Source organism: Scylla paramamosain, chromosome 42 (genome assembly GCF_035594125.1).
Source record: "Scylla paramamosain isolate STU-SP2022 chromosome 42, ASM3559412v1, whole genome shotgun sequence".
Lineage (NCBI taxonomy): Eukaryota > Metazoa > Arthropoda > Malacostraca > Decapoda > Portunidae > Scylla > Scylla paramamosain.
Genome location: NC_087192.1, coordinates 712,452 through 730,391, shown reverse-complemented (window position 1 = coordinate 730,391; position 17,940 = coordinate 712,452). Strand labels below are relative to the sequence as shown.

Below are 17,940 nucleotides of genomic sequence, written 5' to 3'. Positions count from 1 at the left end.
CATTCCCACTCACAACAAACTCACCAGTAAGCTTCATTTCTCCTAAACCCAAATTCTGCAGGGAAAGGAAGATATTCAGTGAAGGAAAAGACCAAGAAAATTAGGAGAAAGAAATTCTGAACTGATGCTTGTAAAGATTATAATTCTTTAGAAGAATCCATTAAGCTAAAAGAAAAGAAGGAACAAGCATTTCAAGCAAGTGTGAAGTAACCTTAAATTATATACCATTTATCAAATTAAGGAAAATTAGGACACAGGTAAAACTTTAGCATCTCTGAAAAGAAATTTATGTTTTTGATTAATCTTCTGAGAATACACAGGAGAATAAGGACCAGACTAGATGCAAAGGAAAGACAAAATGCATGAATACTAAAGGAAAGTAACTTGCTCTTGGCCAGCCTCCTTTGCCATGTCAGAGAAAGATTAAAAACACATAGAAAGAATGAGAAAAATTAATTTCTTTTTTGCCTGAGGCCTTACCTTTTTTGCCTTAAAAGCTCACCACTCCACCCTTTTTCCATCCATCCATCCATTCATTCATTAAGAACATCTAGTCATTTTCTATCACTCACCCACATTTTCTTCTTTTCTTTTACTCCACCCATCTATTCATCCATTCCTTCTCCCTTTGTTGATCTCTCTTCATCATTCCTCTCCAGTAAGCAAACCATTCCAAAGCTTTCCTTCTGAAACTTTCCAATAGATCTAAGCCTATAGCTCACTGTGCATACTACAAGTCCAGGCAAACCTCAGAGGGACTTACAGGATATGTGTACGGCTGCTTGCCTGTGTTGAGAGAATACATTTTCCGCAGGACATCAAGCGCTTCATCCTTGCGGTCCTTGGTGAGCAGGAACATTGGAGATTCTGGTAGCCACATCATTACAATGGCAGTTCTATGAAACAAAAATTACAGCTTTTATAAGCCATATACAGTATCTACAGTAATCTAACATGATGCAAGCCTTAACATGTGTTGTATGTACATCTGTGAGGTTTAAGATAAACAGTGAAGAATTTTATACAGCACCAGGTGGAAGCTGAATATGTACAGTATGTCTATAGCAGACTTTGTGATGATAGCATATAATGAAAAATAATAATATAAAGAAGCAAATCAATTGAATTTTCTTTACAAGAAGCACAAGATTAATGATAATATGAGCAAATGCAAGAAAATTACCTTTGTTGTGAGCAAGTAAGACACATATGAGATGAAAGTCAAATATCTGAGATCCTGGTGATCAAGATGAGTTTTCTGAGATAAGTATCTCATGCTGTGAGCTGAACAGGGGACAGTGGTAAATATTTGCACAACATTTGGTATGTGGTGTGGCTGGTAGAGTAGGAGTAGCAACTACATGCAAAACCTATTGGTGGTATGAGGCATGGAAAGAAAGATGTGATAAAAAATTTAAGTAAAAGCGAATTAAGTATTGTGAACATGAAAGGAATCTCTCTCTCTCTCTCTCTCTCTCTCTCTCTCTCTCTCTCTCTCTCTCTCTCTCTCTCTCATATCTATGATTAACAATACGATGTTTATATTCTTTAGATTCATCAAAATGTATGAAATATCTCACTCAAACATTATTTGTTTCAGTAAATATTCATCATAACAAGTGTCCTTACATGAGTGCTGGGAGAGCACACACGGTGAGGAACACTCGCCAGGAGTTGTAGACAAACCCAGGAGCTTGGAACCCAATATCATAGGGAATTGTCACAAGTGCAAACACTGAAAACACAAAATTATATAAGCACTAACTGGCCTCTCGTTTTATAATTACTGCCCAAGAATATAATATCATTAAACAGCAAGAAATAAAAGCTTGTTCCTTATGATGAATACCTGCAACTATCAAATTATCTTGCTTTCCATTTATCTGTATCTCTCATGCCAAATTCTTGCAAAATTCCTTAAAACATTTTTCCAATGAGTAAAGCCATTCATTCATGCATACATCCCAAGCTATCAAAAATTCAATCAGGATTTTAAAAAAATGACAGCATTGCTATGCACATTCAATAACATTATTTTTCCACCTTGAACATGAATTTCTTCCACTGCATCTCCCAATGTCAAAACAATCAACTGCTTACCTAAAAATAAACATCTGAATAAAATTTAACATAAAAGCTTCAGGACAAATGTCACACCCAAACATTTAATTAACAAACCCAAAAATCTCAACGATGCTATAACGGGAGCTATGAGAATCATCACCCACCTGCCACGATGACATTCCCAACCATCCAGAAGGAAGCGATGATGCTGAGCGCTGCCCCTCGTTTGGAAGGTGGCTGGAACTCACTGATGTATGCCCACACCAGAGGGATGCTGCCGCCGACACTGAAAATATAATGAAGTTTGTTGCACACTTCTTGTTTAAACTAACACAACAATAATAAACAGGACTCTGGTATGAAAACTAAGATAAACATCATGAGTCATGTAAGATGTGGATATAATTCTAATTCCATCACCTACACTAAGACGGGATGGTGATACGTAGGTATATGAAAAGAGATCCATGGCTTGAGGGTGATCAGATACTTACACCACATTAAAAAATCATCAATTCATGGTTCTCAAGTTAAATATGTATCTTAACACATTATGCATCAACATATATATACATATATATATATATATATATATATATATATATATATATATATATATATATATATATATATATATATATATATATATATATATATATATATGATATTTTGTGAATAAGAATATGAAAAAAAAAATAACCCTACACCTAAACTATAGGATCAGAATACTGTGGTTTACATAACACATGAATAGTGAAATCAGTAACAGAGTCAGAGATGACAGGGAGTGTGAGTGTTCCTGTGACTGACACCCAGCTGAGAGGATCCAGATTCAAATCCCAGACCAAGCAAAGATAATTTATAATTTCCTTCTGTCAGAAAGGGCCAACACCATGACAACCTCAACCAGCACAGGACAGTGTCTGGTGATGCCATTCCTTCACACCACTGGGAGGCAGATGGAGATGATGATAATGATAATGATGAAGATGAATAAAATGGTCATATCAAGTACATATAGTAAAAGTAATACATAGCCACAGATTCTTATCAACTTATTCACTATGACAAACACAACCTATGATTTTTACCAGGTAATCTACACTCTGCAAATTTATCTGTCTATCTCCTTGGCACTTCACACCCTCTGGGACTGACCCCCTGAGGAAATGACCATGCCAAAGACTCCCTCTTTGTTTGATCAAGTGCTCTGCTTCAATTATATGCTTTTCTCACACATGCATTCCTTTACTTTATAGTAATTAACTGAGTAAAGTAATAAATTAATAAGAAAATAAAAACTTTACAGTAATGAAAACATAAAGAAAACATAATTACATATATGTATTTTGATCACCTCAGATCATCAGCATCCACTCACATCACAGTGACTCAGTAGGAACATACACACACATTTATATATATATATATATATATATATATATATATATATATATATATATATATATATATATATATATATATATATATATATATATATATATATATATATATATATATATATATATATATATATATATATATATATTGTGTGTTTGCATGTGGCAGACATTTCTAGGGAGAGGAAGGCATCTGAGAGAGATTAATGAATCTCTCTTCTCAGGTTTTACTTGCAGATAGATTGGTAGATCTTTCTCCTTATTTGCAACACATGAGGATTCATTAAATATTTCTCCATCAACACTGAACCAAATGGAGATGTGGCAAGTGCACATGGATGAGCAGGAAAACTCAGTACTGATGGCAGACATCACATTCACTCACCCAACACCGGATATGAAGCGGAAGACGAGGAATGACGGGAAGGTCTGCACGAAGGAAGAAGCAAGGCCAGACAGGCCATTCAATACGAGGGACACCATGAGCACACTGCGACGCCCAAAGATGTCCCCTAGGCAGCCCCACACGTAGCCCCCAACCATCATGCCTGCAGGGACATATCAAGGCATGGATGGCTCCCAATGTATGCAGATTCTCACTTGACATTTAGCTATTCCTGTTTATAGCAATGTCTCCATAGGCTGTCTTGCATGGTATTATTATTTTTTTTCTTTCTGTTTATAGTCACATCTATCATCTATGTATCTATCCTCCTCCTTGCATAGTATCCAGCCAGGGCACCTCTCATGGCTCAATATATATCACACCTTCAAATCAATTTCTCATTGTTTCTATAATGAACCATTAACACCACTCATCTTCATTCCCTACAGCCACACTCACCACTAACACCACTCATCTTCACCATTCCCTACAGCCACACTCACCACTAACACCACTCATCTTCATTCCATACAACCACACTCTCCACACACTATTTATCTTCATCACTATGGACACACTCATCAATAACACCACTCAGCAATGCTTGTACATTGTCATGCAACACACACTTACACCTTCTCCCCTGCACACAATAGCAGCTGTGCATCACACCTCTCCCTTCATAGGTATGTTGCTGTTTGAAATCCATTGTAATTTATTTGTAGTGACTGGAGATATAAAGACACTAAAGATTACCCTGGGACCTGATAATAATTTGGTCACAATATCTAAGGCACTGTTTTTTATACCTCCATGTCACAGGTTCAATCCCCGGCCAGGGTGCCTCTTATGGTAAATTATCTATCCTGCTTTCAAATAAAATTTTCAAGGTTTCTATAGTGCTACAAAGGGAGTCATGACATCTTATCTAGATGTTAGTGAAAGTTCATGAACTCTTAGCTAATGTCATACTGCTAGGAGATGGAGGAGGAGTACAAAAACTAATGCTACTGCATTTGCTTCACTAAGAATACTCAGCAAATTGTTACATCCTGCAGGATTTATAAAAAAAAAAAAAAAAGATAAACAGCTCACCAATGAATGCAATACCACTGAGCCAGCCTTTGTCCTCAGAGGTCATGTGGAGGTCACACTCAGCAGCTGGCAGAAGGATAGACACACACAGGATCTCTATTGCATCACTGGCATTGGCAAAGCCCCCAATCAGGATAAGCCAGTACTGGAAGGGTCCGTAGCCTGCACCGAGGAGTAACGAATCAGATGTGGGATTAAGAATCCTTTTTACTTTTATCTCAAAGGTGCAAATCAGTTTCAATCACTTGTTGGCTGATCATCTAAGTTTGGAATCAGGTGCAACTATGTCATGTCTCCAGTAAAAGTATTAATAACTTAAACGGTTTGGAAATGGTTATGTTATAAGCATGCTAAGTGGTTAAATGAGGATTACACTCTTAATGGCAAGGAACACATAGGTGGTTGAGTAAAATAAAGGTAAACAGACATACCTGTAGTTATCAACATTAAATATATATCATTACTATATTTTATCTTGCCAAAGCCAAGGGATTCTTGAAAGACTCACTGTTGCCACCACCACTACCAATACCACTCAAACCACCTACCTGTGGCTGTGATGGCCGCCTCATAGTCTTCACCTTCATCCATGTCATCATTCATATCTATAGAAGAAAACACAGATGATCAATTAAATGAAGAAAATATATAAAGAAGCAAGAAAAATATGTACCATATAGAATTCTTCGAGTAATTCAACAGTACAGTTTAGTTATCGGTATTGAATGAATTACGGTTTTATTATAGTTTAAGCCATTACACACTACGTGGTAATAACCTACCTCATTTTGTTCTTCTCACTATTCACATCATTTCTAATGATTACACTACTTGTCGGAAATTAATAATAACGCCGTGGGCCGTGGGTAGAGATTGGGGACATTAGCTTAAACTATAAATTTACCTGAATTACTGCCTTCCCAACCACAAGTTATGCTGTCCCAGTTATCAAGTGGAGTGTTACCCGACACACCAAACAGCCACCATGGTTGCCTGACACCATTACCTGTCCTAGTGACCTGCAGTAAATACACAAGTTGGTTTCACACATCAGCACATGTGACGTGTGTATGTCTTGTGTACTGTACATATGTAAATTACTTCTTCCATCAGCGGGTTTTTTGTCAAAAATGCACGGTGTATTAGGGATGTGCTGATGGGTAAAATGTAAATTGACTGCAGGTCACCACGACAGATAAGTGTCACTGCTACCTAGTTTACAGTTTACATTTCACACACACAGCGACTCGATAAACATTCCTTTGTCATTCCTCCCCAGCCCCAACAAATATCGGGTCCAGCGGGAGAGCAAGATCTTATAGGTGGGGGAGGCCTAGCAAGAATTTATTTATTTATTTATTACAACATGGAAAAGTCTAATGAGAGAAATACAGCATTTGGAAAATTAACGAAGACAACACATAATCAAATCTGAATCAGGCCTACCACATGCATCCTACTGTGTTCCTCCACTCGAGCATCGGTATGGTCTTTGAATTTGTGAGGCACGTGCCAAGGAAAGAGTCCTGATGTAACCACGCTCCGCCTAACAAAACCACAACACGTCTTACACATTGACTATATTTATCACTTTATCTGAATATTCTATATCTTAGTGAGCCGCTACGGGTAAGATGACCCGATGAAACTATTTTTCCAGCGCCTCTCGCCTCCTCCCGTGGTTGGCGGTGATCTAGCGCCATCAACTCCACACCTTATATAACTCAAGAGTCAACACCTCGATTTTTTTTCTGGTGACGCACTTGCTATTTTTGTTTGCTGCTGTCTTCTTTTCTTTGAGTTGTGTTATCTTTTATATTTATGAATTAATTCATATATTTGCATTTACTTTTATTTGCTTTAGACCAGTGATAGTCAATCTGGGTGCACACATTTTTTTTTTCAGAGGGTACTAGGAAATAATCTGGGTATATGGAGGGGGGTGCATGACACACACATCTGAGACTCATTAACGAGCAACACCAGCGGCACAGCAGGCACAGCGGGCACACAGCTGCACACCCGGTACCAGCACGCAGCGCCTCAAGGCCAGTGGGAAGGAAAATACCGTGAAGAGGGTGGCATTAGACAACGCAAAATTAAGTCCCATGTTGTCCCGAGTGCAGGAAGTACTATAATGCGTGTACCGACACCTGTGTTTGGCGGCGCCTCGATCCGACTGTAATAACCTTGGTTCGAATCGCTCGAGAAAGGTGAAAAAAAAAAAAAATATATCAGTGTGTGTGTGTGTGTGTGTGTGTGTGTGTGTGTAAACTAAAACAGAAAATAATTTGTTTGCTCAGAGTTTTGTTACAAGAGTTTGGAGTACAATTCTCGTTTTCACTAAATGATATAGTACATCATCTTGTTCAGATACTGAATATTACACCCAAGAGAAATATGTTTGCTTTGCATCAATATATTAAATTAATCGCGCGCACACACACACACACACACACACACACACAAAGAGAGACAGACAGACAGAAAGACAGGCAGACAGAGACATACAAACAAGTAAACGAACAGAGACCAGATATTAAGACAGACAGAAAAACAAACAAATAAACAAATAAACGGCCAGGCATACGGATAGACACACAAACACGGAAACAAATAAATAAATAAATAAATAAACAAACAAACAAACAGAATGACACAGACAGAAAGAAAAAAATTCTAGTTGAATCTAGTGACTCAGCGGTAATACACACCCCTTATTATATTAACTGCATTACTTAAATTCGTACTCAATAATTTACAAGATGTTTCCTGGTTTCTTGTGTGTTCATCTGTCTGTCTGTCTGTCTGTCTGTCTATCAGTCTGTCAATTTATGTGTATTTGTCTGTCCGTCTCTCTATGTCTTCTGTCCATCCGTCTGTCTGTCTGTCTGTCTAACTGTCTGCTTATCTGTCTGTTACCAGCCAGGGGTAACAAAAATCCGGTGAAAAAGCCCTATGCTCTCTCTCTCTCTCTCTCTCTCTCTCCTTACTTGCTCCACACCCTATCGAGTAATACAGCACAACACATTCAACATACTCGCAAGACGCTTCTTCATCTCGTGGAGAGCAGGGGTGAAGCTACAAAACACCCAGACACTCAACCTCCCACAGCCTGACACACAACCAGATAGACTAACACATGTGAACCAACCGAGAATTACATAGGTTGACGTGTGGAATGCGGAGCGGTAAGCGAGCACCTGCAGCCTTCCTGCGCAGCTGTAAGAGTAGTGATTGTAAATAAAGGCATTTAAACCCGGCTGCCCACGTCCTGTCTGCTGGCTCTATGTGGGGGGGTGTTAAAGAGATGTCAGGCATGTTTCAGTCTTTTCACATTTCGTCGTCTTATTTCGAGTATTAAAATGCTCTACTGGAAGTCAATGGCGGTATCCCGAGTTGTAAAATGCTCTATTGGAAGTCTTTGAGGCTTGAGGGGATGGCGTTTTTTTTTTATTCATTCATTCAAGTGTTGGCGGGTAGTGGAAAGATGCCGGAGGAAAAATTGAGGAATTCAGAACCGGAACCAAGAGATCCCGAGTTCTGAATCCCTCAACTCTTCTCCCAGCATCTCTCCCAGCATCACCCACCAGTTTTCCATTATAATATATGACCCTGAACAGATTTACCTCCAGGCTGGCAACACTGATCTAGGGATATTAACTGACAAACAAAAACTCGTTCATGGTTATCATGAATGTTTGCGGTGTCATCAGACAAATGCTGGGACGGATAGCGACAACTGATTGAGATGGGCGAGTGATTGCGGCCAAGGAATGAGACAATCACCGTTGAGTGGATCAGGGAGACACAAGTGAAGGAAGGAAATACTCACAGAAAATAAACCATAGATTAAATAAGGATATATAGGATAAGTCGAGAATGGCAAAGGAAGAGTCAAAGTTAGCGTGCCGTGTACCAGTGTGATAAGAGTAGGGACACGAGAAGTAACGGACGTAAGAGAGTGAAGAGAGTGAGGGGAGGCACACGTTAACATTGAGAGACACGAGTAGTAATAAGAGTAAGGTGAGGAGAAGTACAGAGACAAACGTAAAGACAGAGACACGAGAAGTAATGGACCTAAGAGAGACACAGAAGCACAAGCAAAGATAGAAACACAAGTAGTAATGTGTGCAAGGTGAAGAGAGGCATAGAGGCACAAGTATAGATAAAGACGCAAGTAATAATGAACGATAAGGCGAGAAGAAGCACCTGGCACTATATTCTGAAACATTTCTGCGCCGAATCTCCACTACTTTCAAAAGGCTCTAGTTGAAGTTACACGTTTTTTTTTTTTTTTTTCTTAAGGTGTTTTCTAGTGACAGACGAACAGGAGAAACACTCTTAAGAATCCGGCTAATTACGTCTGTGGCTTTTGAAAATAGTCGAGGTGAGAAAGCAAGGCGTTTCGAAGTAGGCGCCAAGGTCGAAGGTTAGGTAGCGAGGAGACAGAGGGGAAGGAAAAGACGTGATTTGGGAAGATAAGATAAGATAAGTGGACAGATGCTGGACGTGTGGAGGACGTGTGTGTGACTATGAAAAGGAGGAGCGAGGAAGACGAAAATGCTGTCACCCTCATCGTAAGTAGGAACAGTTCTGCGAGAAGGGGTAAAATGGTGGTGGTGGTGGTGGTGGTAAAGATGAGCTCATGAAGGGGTGTCATGATAATGATAATGATCAGCCCAAGACTCAAGCGTGGATGTGATGACGATGGCAATTTAGGCCAAGAATGGATGTCATGATGGCAGTAGTGATGAATATGATAATGATTAGCCCAAGAATAGTGGTGATGTGATGGTAATAATCAGCCCCAAAAATATGAAGGTGATGATGATGATGATGATGATGATGATGATAGTAATTAGTTTAAGAATGGTTGTGTTAATGATGGCGATGATAGTGGTGAGTCATGATAGTGATAAGCCTAAGCCATGACTGACAGTGACATCGCTTCTTTCTGGTGCTGCTGACGGAGGCGGGAGGTGAATGGATGAGCGAGTGGCTGAGATAAGAGGGACGCGCGGGTCAAAGGTGAGCGTGACACATCAGTGCCTGGCGTTCAAAAAAATCTCTGCTCTCCCACAGCAACTATTTCCAGAGATGATCAGCAGGGTTCTCAACAGTGTTTTTCCAGTTAATAATCTTGTAAGTAATCTTGCTAATCTGTTACTAAAACCATAATAACACCCTTAAAACCTTGTAACTTTTAGGAGACGCTTTTGAAAGTAGTGGACGTGCAGCGCAGAGGTGTTTTAGAATATGGTAAGTTAGCTGTCAACGGCCACAGCCCACCGCACGTCCACACTCCACACTCCCGCCTGTGTATCTCCAGCAGGGATGATGGACCATGGCCGCTGCTTGGCGGGAACTATTACATTGTCCACACAGAAAGCGACCGTGTGGAGGAGGCGAGTGGAGGTGACGCTACATTTCCGATGCCTGATGCGTGGGTGTCTCTCCTGGCATGTCTTCCTCCCAGGATCCGTCAAGTCTGCTTCCAATCAGTCAGTCAAGTGCGCGGTGCGGGAAGACCCTTGAATGATAACCTACAAAGAATCTAGCTTCTGGTGGCTTACGCCTAAAGTGCTTGATCTTCTAAGGCCTCCTGTAGTCCCTGCTTCTTATTGCCTTTACAAAATCTATACTTTCTTCTTTACACTACAGATTTATAAAGGATCCAACGGTTATGCTTTACGAAAGAAGGTATTATCTATCGATGCTCGTCGCGCCGTGTAGCTCTGTGGTACAACGCTCAGCTCGAACCCGAAACTCGAGAGTTCGATTTGAGCCACTGAAGCAAACCAGGCAGCACTTTCGTAACCCAAGTCACGTGATCTTGCTGTTGAGGCATCATGACTCAACACACTTCCCCCCAAAAAAAATAAAACTGATTGCCCAAGAATGCGATAACGCTTCTGCCCCCACCCTCTCTCTCCACATGCCACAGACCAGCGGCTCGGCTTTCGTCATGCACTTTTTTTTTTTTTTTATGTAGGAGGGACACTGTCCAAGGACAACAAAAATCCAATAAAAAAAAAAGCCCACTGAGATGCCAGTCCCAGAAAAGGGTCCAAAGCGGTAGTCAAAAAAATGAAGGATACGTGTCTTGAAACCTCCCTCTTGAAGGAATTCAAGTCATAGGAAGGTGGAAATACAGAAGCAGGCAGGGAGTTCCAGAGTTTACCAGAGAAAGGAATTAATGATTGAGAACACTGGTTAACTCTTGTATTAGAGAGGTGGACAGAATAGGGGTGAGAGAAAGAAGAAAGTCTTGTGCAGCGAGGCCGCGGGAGAAGGGGAGGCATGCAGTTAGCAAGATCAGAAGAGTAGTTAGCATGAAAATAGCGGTAGAAGACAGCTAGATATGCAACATTGCGGCGATGAGAGAGAGGCTGAAGACAGTCAGTTAGAGGAGAGGAGTTGATGAGACGAAAAGCTTTTGATTTCACCCTGTCTAGAAGAGCGGTATGAGTGGAACCCCCCCAAGACATGTGAAGCATATTCCATACATGGACGGATAAGGCCCTTGTACAGAGTTAGCAGCTGGGGGGGTGAGAAAAACTGGCGGAGACGTCTCAGAACGCCTAACTTCATAGAAGCTGTTTTAGCTAGAGATGAGATGTGAAGTTTCCAGTTCACATTATAAGTAAAGGACAGACCGAGGATGTTCAGTGTAGAAGAGGGGGACAGTTGAGTGTCACTGAAGAAGAGGGGATAGTTGTCTGGAAGGTTGTGTCGAGTTGATAGATGGAGGAATTGAGTTTTTGAGGTATTGAACAATACTAAGTTTGCTCTGCCCCAATCAGAAATTTTAGAAAGATCAGAAGTCAAGCGTTCTGTGGCTTCCCTGCGTGAAATGTTTACTTCCTGAAGGGTTGGACGTCTATGAAAAGACGTGGAAAAGTGCAGGGTGGTATCATCAGCGTAGGAGTGGATAGGACAAGAAGTTTGGTTTAGAAGGTCATTGATGAATATTAATGAGCTTGTTTGACATCAAGTGGCGACAAGAGCCCCACCGCACAGCTACCGATACTCATAAACCCCGGTACACGTTTATGAACGCCAACTGTCACACTCTAACACAACACTACCGGGAATGTGTCGTAGGATGCCTGGAACCAGTTCATCTCGAAAGTTTCCACTCAGAACAAATCCAAGCGAAGTAACACCCTCGGAGACTTCACTTACGCAGGAACTACACACGACGCCGACTATGAACTGAAGGACTGACTGACTGGTCTTAAGTCGTCGCAAGAAAGGGGTCTTAAGGCACCGCATGAGCTGAATGCGAGGTATGGATGGGGAAGGGCAAAGACGTGTCGTGCAGTGCCACACTAGTGAGGCACGGCCGCGTCTTTGCCTCGCATTTTTCAGCTTGTACCAGCGAGCCACGACGCAAGGTGTCCTGTATCAATCCCGTTCCCTCACATGTGGGCAGCAGTGCACAGATCAACAGACACCCTCGTTACAGGACAGCACTCTCTTGGTACCTGTTTTCATATTCTCATTTATACTTTATATCGACACTGGAATTAATTAGCAGCAGTTATCGTTAAACAATCTCCTGATATCTACTCCAGTATCATCTACCAATATCTGAGGTCCCTGTACAAGCGGCGCCGTAATCTTGGGTGTATTGTCAGGCGAGGCGGCTCAGGCTTTTACTTCCAATTGCGTTACGTGGCCTTGTATTGACTTTAGGGACGATCACGGGAATGACAACACCCGCTAGCATGAACCACACCATAATTTGTAAGTTATCTTTAGATACTTGGCAGTGTCCAAGGTACAGGCTGACATTTTGTTATTGTTGTTGTTGCTGATTGTTTATGTTGCGGTTTCTATTATCATTGTTGTTATTATTGTTGTTGCTGTCGATATTACTATTACTATTATTATTATTATTATTATTATTATTATTATTATTATTATTATTGGTATTACGATTACCATTGTCATCTCATTAACTGAGAACATGGTGTCTGAAAAATTTAGACCCTTTGCGGAGAGAGAGAGAGAGAGAGAGAGAGAGAGAGAGAGAGAGAGAGAGAGAGAGAGAGAGAAACACTGAATGTGACAGAAACAAAGCCATGGGACGGGGATGAGCAGCTGCTGCCACCTGCCGGGCCAGAGCGGGGCAGTGGGTGGGCGGAGCGTCCCACCTCATCCTGCCGCCTTGCTGTGTCTTCGTGTCTTGGGTCTACTAAAAGGCACCTCATAAATAATCTGTCGAGAGGAGGAGTGCACGAGGTCGGTTCTGAGAGCGCAATCTCAAGCGTTTCTGTGACTTTTCAGCTTATCTAGTGAGAGATATTGAAGTTTTTAATGGTGTCCTGTTCATTCTGATGATAGCTTAACAGGCTTGAAGGAAAGATGCTGCAGTTTTCAGTGACGCTTCCTGATTCTAGTGATAGCTTAACAGACTCTAAGAGAAGCTGTTTGATTTTCAATTGTTTTCATGATTCTGGAGATGGTTTAGCAAGCTCTACCGGAAGTTGTTGTGATTTTTCAATGAAGTTTTCTTGATTATAAGGATACTTTAACAGGTGTAATGAAACATGAGGTTTTTCCTGATTCTAAAGATAATTGGTAACCGGCTCGAGTTGTTGTGATCTTCAAGGCTGTTCTCATGATTCAAGTGATAGTTCTTGACGGGCTCTAGTGGTAGTGTAGTTATCAAAGATGTTTTTTTTTTTTTTCTGATTCTGGTGATAGTTTCTGACAGGGTCTAGTGGAAGTTGTTGGGGTTTTCAAGAGTGTTCTCATGACTTATGATTCTAGTGATAGTTTTTAACATCTTCCAGTGGAAATTACTGCGGTTTTCAAGGATGTTCTAGTGAATGTAATAACAGTTTCCAACAAAAGGTGTAGACGTTTTCAAAATGTTTTCAAGGTTATGATGATCCTTAAACTCCGTAACTACATTGTGAAGAAATTTACTAAAACACTTAATTATATCCAGCCACGATTTTAGTCAAAGCTGTCTTCCTGGATGGAGCGGGAGCGTCCACAATAAGCCTGCTGGTCTGTCTTGCGTCAGTTTGATTCGCTGGTCACACTGATGTTAAGTATTTCCCCACCTCCTCTGTACATTTTCAGTTTGTTAACTGCCTGAATAATAAACCATTTATTATTATTAGTAGTATTAGTATTAGTATTACTATCCTCTACAAACCTAATCTGTACATACACACACAGCAGTCATTCGAGTAGAGTAACCTTCACATGAACAGACGAAGAAGCGGTTTGACGATTCTTGCTGTAGGAAAACTTTACACTATTCATTTGCTTTCACCATCACACGAGTTCACGAAAGACTGGCAACTCACTTAGGACCCTACGAAGGCAGCATAAGTGACTGTAGGTTAATGATATGAGGTGTTCAGGTACCAATACAGTGACTACAACGTAAGAGTGAACAAATCCATGCGAAAATGGAAGGTGGAAATAGTCAGCATCCTACATTAATTTTTGCGAATCCCAACTAACATATATTAAATACTTGATAAAGATTCCCTCCACCTCTCCGCCTCCGCGCAATATAATAAATAGATAAATAAATGAGAGAGAGAGAGAGAGAGAGAGAGAGAGAGAGAGAGAGAGAGAGAGAGAGAGAGAGAGAGAGAGAGAGAATTACATTACCAGAAAATCTTTATTGAAATCACACACAATTTTGTAACTCTGCATCAAGAGTAAGGAAAGGCGAACAAAGAACACTAAGAGACACGTGCTCGATACTGCGAGACCAGCTTACAACACCACTGTTTAATCATTGACACTGTTCGCAGTAAAGACGTATTTTTTTTTCCTTTTTTCTTTCTATTTATTATTGAGTTCCTTAGAAGAAAGACTATATTAGGAGTAAGGTAACAAATCTGTGGTACTCTGTTTAACGTAAAGATGGATCCACACTATATAGGGACGGTCAGGTCACGATCCAGTCACATATTACATGCATGTCAATGGGGGACCGTGAGCATCAGTGTGAATACTTCCATTGAAATCCATGTAATGATGTAACTGGACCGTGAGTGTACCGTGACTTGAGCCTGACAGTCCCTACAGTGTGCAGATCTGTGGAGAGTATTCGTGAGTTAGTCTAGTTACAATATGTAGCTATGTGTGTATGTGTGGGTGGGTGGGTGGGTGGGGGTGTGTGTGTGTGTGTGTGTGGTGTTGTTGTTGTTCTTGTTGTTGTTCTTGCTGTTCTTGTTGTTGTTGTTGTTGTTGTTGTTGTTGTTGTTGATAATGATGATAATGATTTGTTGATGATATTAATGTTTTATTGCTTTTTTTTTTTTTTGCTGGTTTCATTTAAAATCTATACAGTGCGAAAGGTTACTGAAATGAAGGCAAAACTATGTCTTTAGCAGGCAAAAGGTCAAACCCCCACATCTTGGAATGCCATGAGGGAAGTATCTTAAGCCATTTACTTTCTTTAATATATAAAAATGATAGGCGCACAGCCTCGACCTCCCTCAACACAACACAGTCTGGCGAGGACTCCACGCCGTACATGCTGAGAGAGAGAACCTCACTGGTCTCATCTAGTAACCATGAACTCTCCAAATGTCCTGAATGTTGTCAAGCAAACCGTCCCATAATAAACACTAGCGAACACTACTACTAATCACGAGCCCTTATCAAAAATTTATATATTAAGATATTACGTAGACATTTAACGCAAACATTTTACGGTACCACGTTTGACAAAGACCTCACCTTTTGAATACCGAAGCTTTGTTAAATACTATCGCGATCGGCGGTTCTTATGAAAATCATGACCCTCACATATTCCCTCACTTAATACTTCAGTCCTGTTTAGTCTCTATATCATTCAAATAGCCTCCATAGGAAAATAAGAAGAATACTGGCCAATAGTGACTCCCCGAACATACTGTACACATGTGTTTGAATCTATGAACATGTGCATTACAGTCACATTTTCCTAAATTATACAACTGTTATCGGCTTTCACTTATCACCATTCTATCAATATTTTTTCTATTGTTGTTGTTATTGTTGGTGGAGATGTTATCGCAGTAGTAGTAGTAGTAGTAGTAGTAGTAGTAGTAGTACCATAATGCTCAATACTTAAAAATATATCAGTAGTACTGGAGTAACAATAATATCATCTGTTATATCAGCACTATAACAATTTTCTTGTCACTGATGTCACTACACTTTCTACTTAATCCTTTTACGCAGCAAGTTCATCTATTCTTGGTGTCAGCAAAATATATGTGGGCTTTGCTTGTTTGTTGTCACCATTCTACACTTTCTCACCTTCGCACGCATCGCAGAAGTCTCACTGTGCAAAATAAACAAATGAAATCCACCTGTCCATTAGATACCAATGACCTCAGAATACATGCTACTCAAGTCTGTAATGTGCTTAAAACTGATTATGGTTCCTGCTGTCTCCTGTTTGTCATTCTGATCTTAATGTGTTTAATTCTTTTCTTATTCATATTTACATTAATTCTGGTTCTTATGTTTAAGGTGTCGAAAAGACTTTGGTTTAATAATGGGCTGCTTGTCAAGCTTCTCATGTGCCATACGGTCCTCCTGCTCCTGTAATGACACACACAAGTGTTTAGAGAGTGTGTGTGTGTGTGTGTGTGTGTGTGTGTGTGTGTGTGTGTGTGTGTGTGTGTGTAAAGGACACTGGATTAACCAAGGATGATGATAGCCTTACATCCTCCCTCTCTCTCTCTCTCTCTCTCTCTCTCTCTCTCTCTCTCTCTCTCTCTCTCTCTCTCTCTCTCTCTCTCTCTCTCTCCAGTGTTAAATTAATCAAGAATGATGATACCATTACATTCTCTCTCTCTCTCTCTCTCTCTCTCTCTCTCTCTCTCTCTCTCTCTCTCTCTCTCTCTCTCTCTCTCTCTCTCTCTCTCTCTCTCTCTCTCTCTCTCTCTCTCTCTCTCTAGTATTAAATCTCTCTCTCTCTCTCTCTCTCTCTCTCTCTCTCTCTCCAGTGTTAATGCAGAGTGGATGAGTGAGACGAGTGTCGTAGCAAACAGAACGTGTCTCGCACGTGGGGGCCTTACTCGACCAACACACACACACACACACACACACACACACAGTCAACAACAACTTACTGGGTTTGACAAGCTCTGGATCGTTCATCTCCGGAACGTTTTCTGACACTGTGGGAACGCAGACGAAGACACCACCTCCACCCTCACCACCTCCACCTTCGTTGCCGCCTCCTTCATCCTGCCGACTCTCCTGCCTCATCTTGCTGGGGTGGCGATCTGCCCTGTTCTCCGCTGCACGTATCGCACCAGCAATTAACACCACAAGTTGAGATATAGCTCGTCTTGTCACTCCAAGTCAAGGGGTTGCTTCACTGTTCGCTTGTCACAACAGCCTCGGCCAACACCACACCGACTCCCTAGCTTGATTATGCTGTTCCTCCGCCACCCGCTGCCGCCGCCTGACTGTAGAGCACGGCACCACCTCGTCACGCCACCACCACCTCCGCCACCACACGAGATAATCCAGGCATTCCCCACACCACCACCACCACCACCACCGCAGCCACTGCTTCCTTCTACACTCGCTTTTGAAAACTCGAAATGACTCCCGCTATAACAGTCTTTTGAACCATGATAATCACCGAAACACTAACATCTTTACTACTACTACTACTACTACTACTACTACTGTCATTATCATCATTGTTGTTCTTTTCTTCAGTGAATCATGAGTATTTACAGCGCTTGTCCGCGTTTACATACATCGTGACTTCATGAATGGAACGAGGGCACAGGTGTGGGAGTCCTTCGCATAGCTGGAGCGACTGGCTGGTGGCTGGACTGGACCTAAGCGTCGCAGCATGGTCATACGGCGTCTCAAAACGGAGGAACTTTTACATTCTCACAAGCTATGAAATATACTGTATAAAGTTATCCCTTTCACTATACGTTCCTCTCTCTCTCTCTCTCTCTCTCTCTCTCTCTCTCTGTTCTACATTTCTGCTATTTA

The 17,940-nt window shown here is 41.0% G+C and overlaps 1 protein-coding gene across 6 annotated transcripts in view; it reads right to left on the bottom strand.

The window, feature by feature from the left end:
- Window positions 1-17,940, bottom strand: part of LOC135093300 (synaptic vesicle glycoprotein 2B-like) — a 40,277-nt gene that overhangs the window by 9,018 nt on the left and 13,319 nt on the right. Inside the window, exons 1-7 of one of the 6 annotated variants that reach the window (XM_063992434.1) lie at window positions 17,052-17,385; window positions 5,493-5,549; window positions 4,945-5,106; window positions 3,850-4,012; window positions 2,229-2,350; window positions 1,630-1,735; window positions 764-896 (exon numbers count right to left, since the gene is read on the bottom strand). In XM_063992434.1, coding sequence (XP_063848504.1) covers window positions 764-896; window positions 1,630-1,735; window positions 2,229-2,350; window positions 3,850-4,012; window positions 4,945-5,106; window positions 5,493-5,549; window positions 17,052-17,190 — 882 coding nt within the window. In that variant the 5' untranslated portion in view covers window positions 17,191-17,385. The other 5 variants (XM_063992436.1, XM_063992437.1, XM_063992439.1 and 2 more) reach the window with 5 other exon arrangements.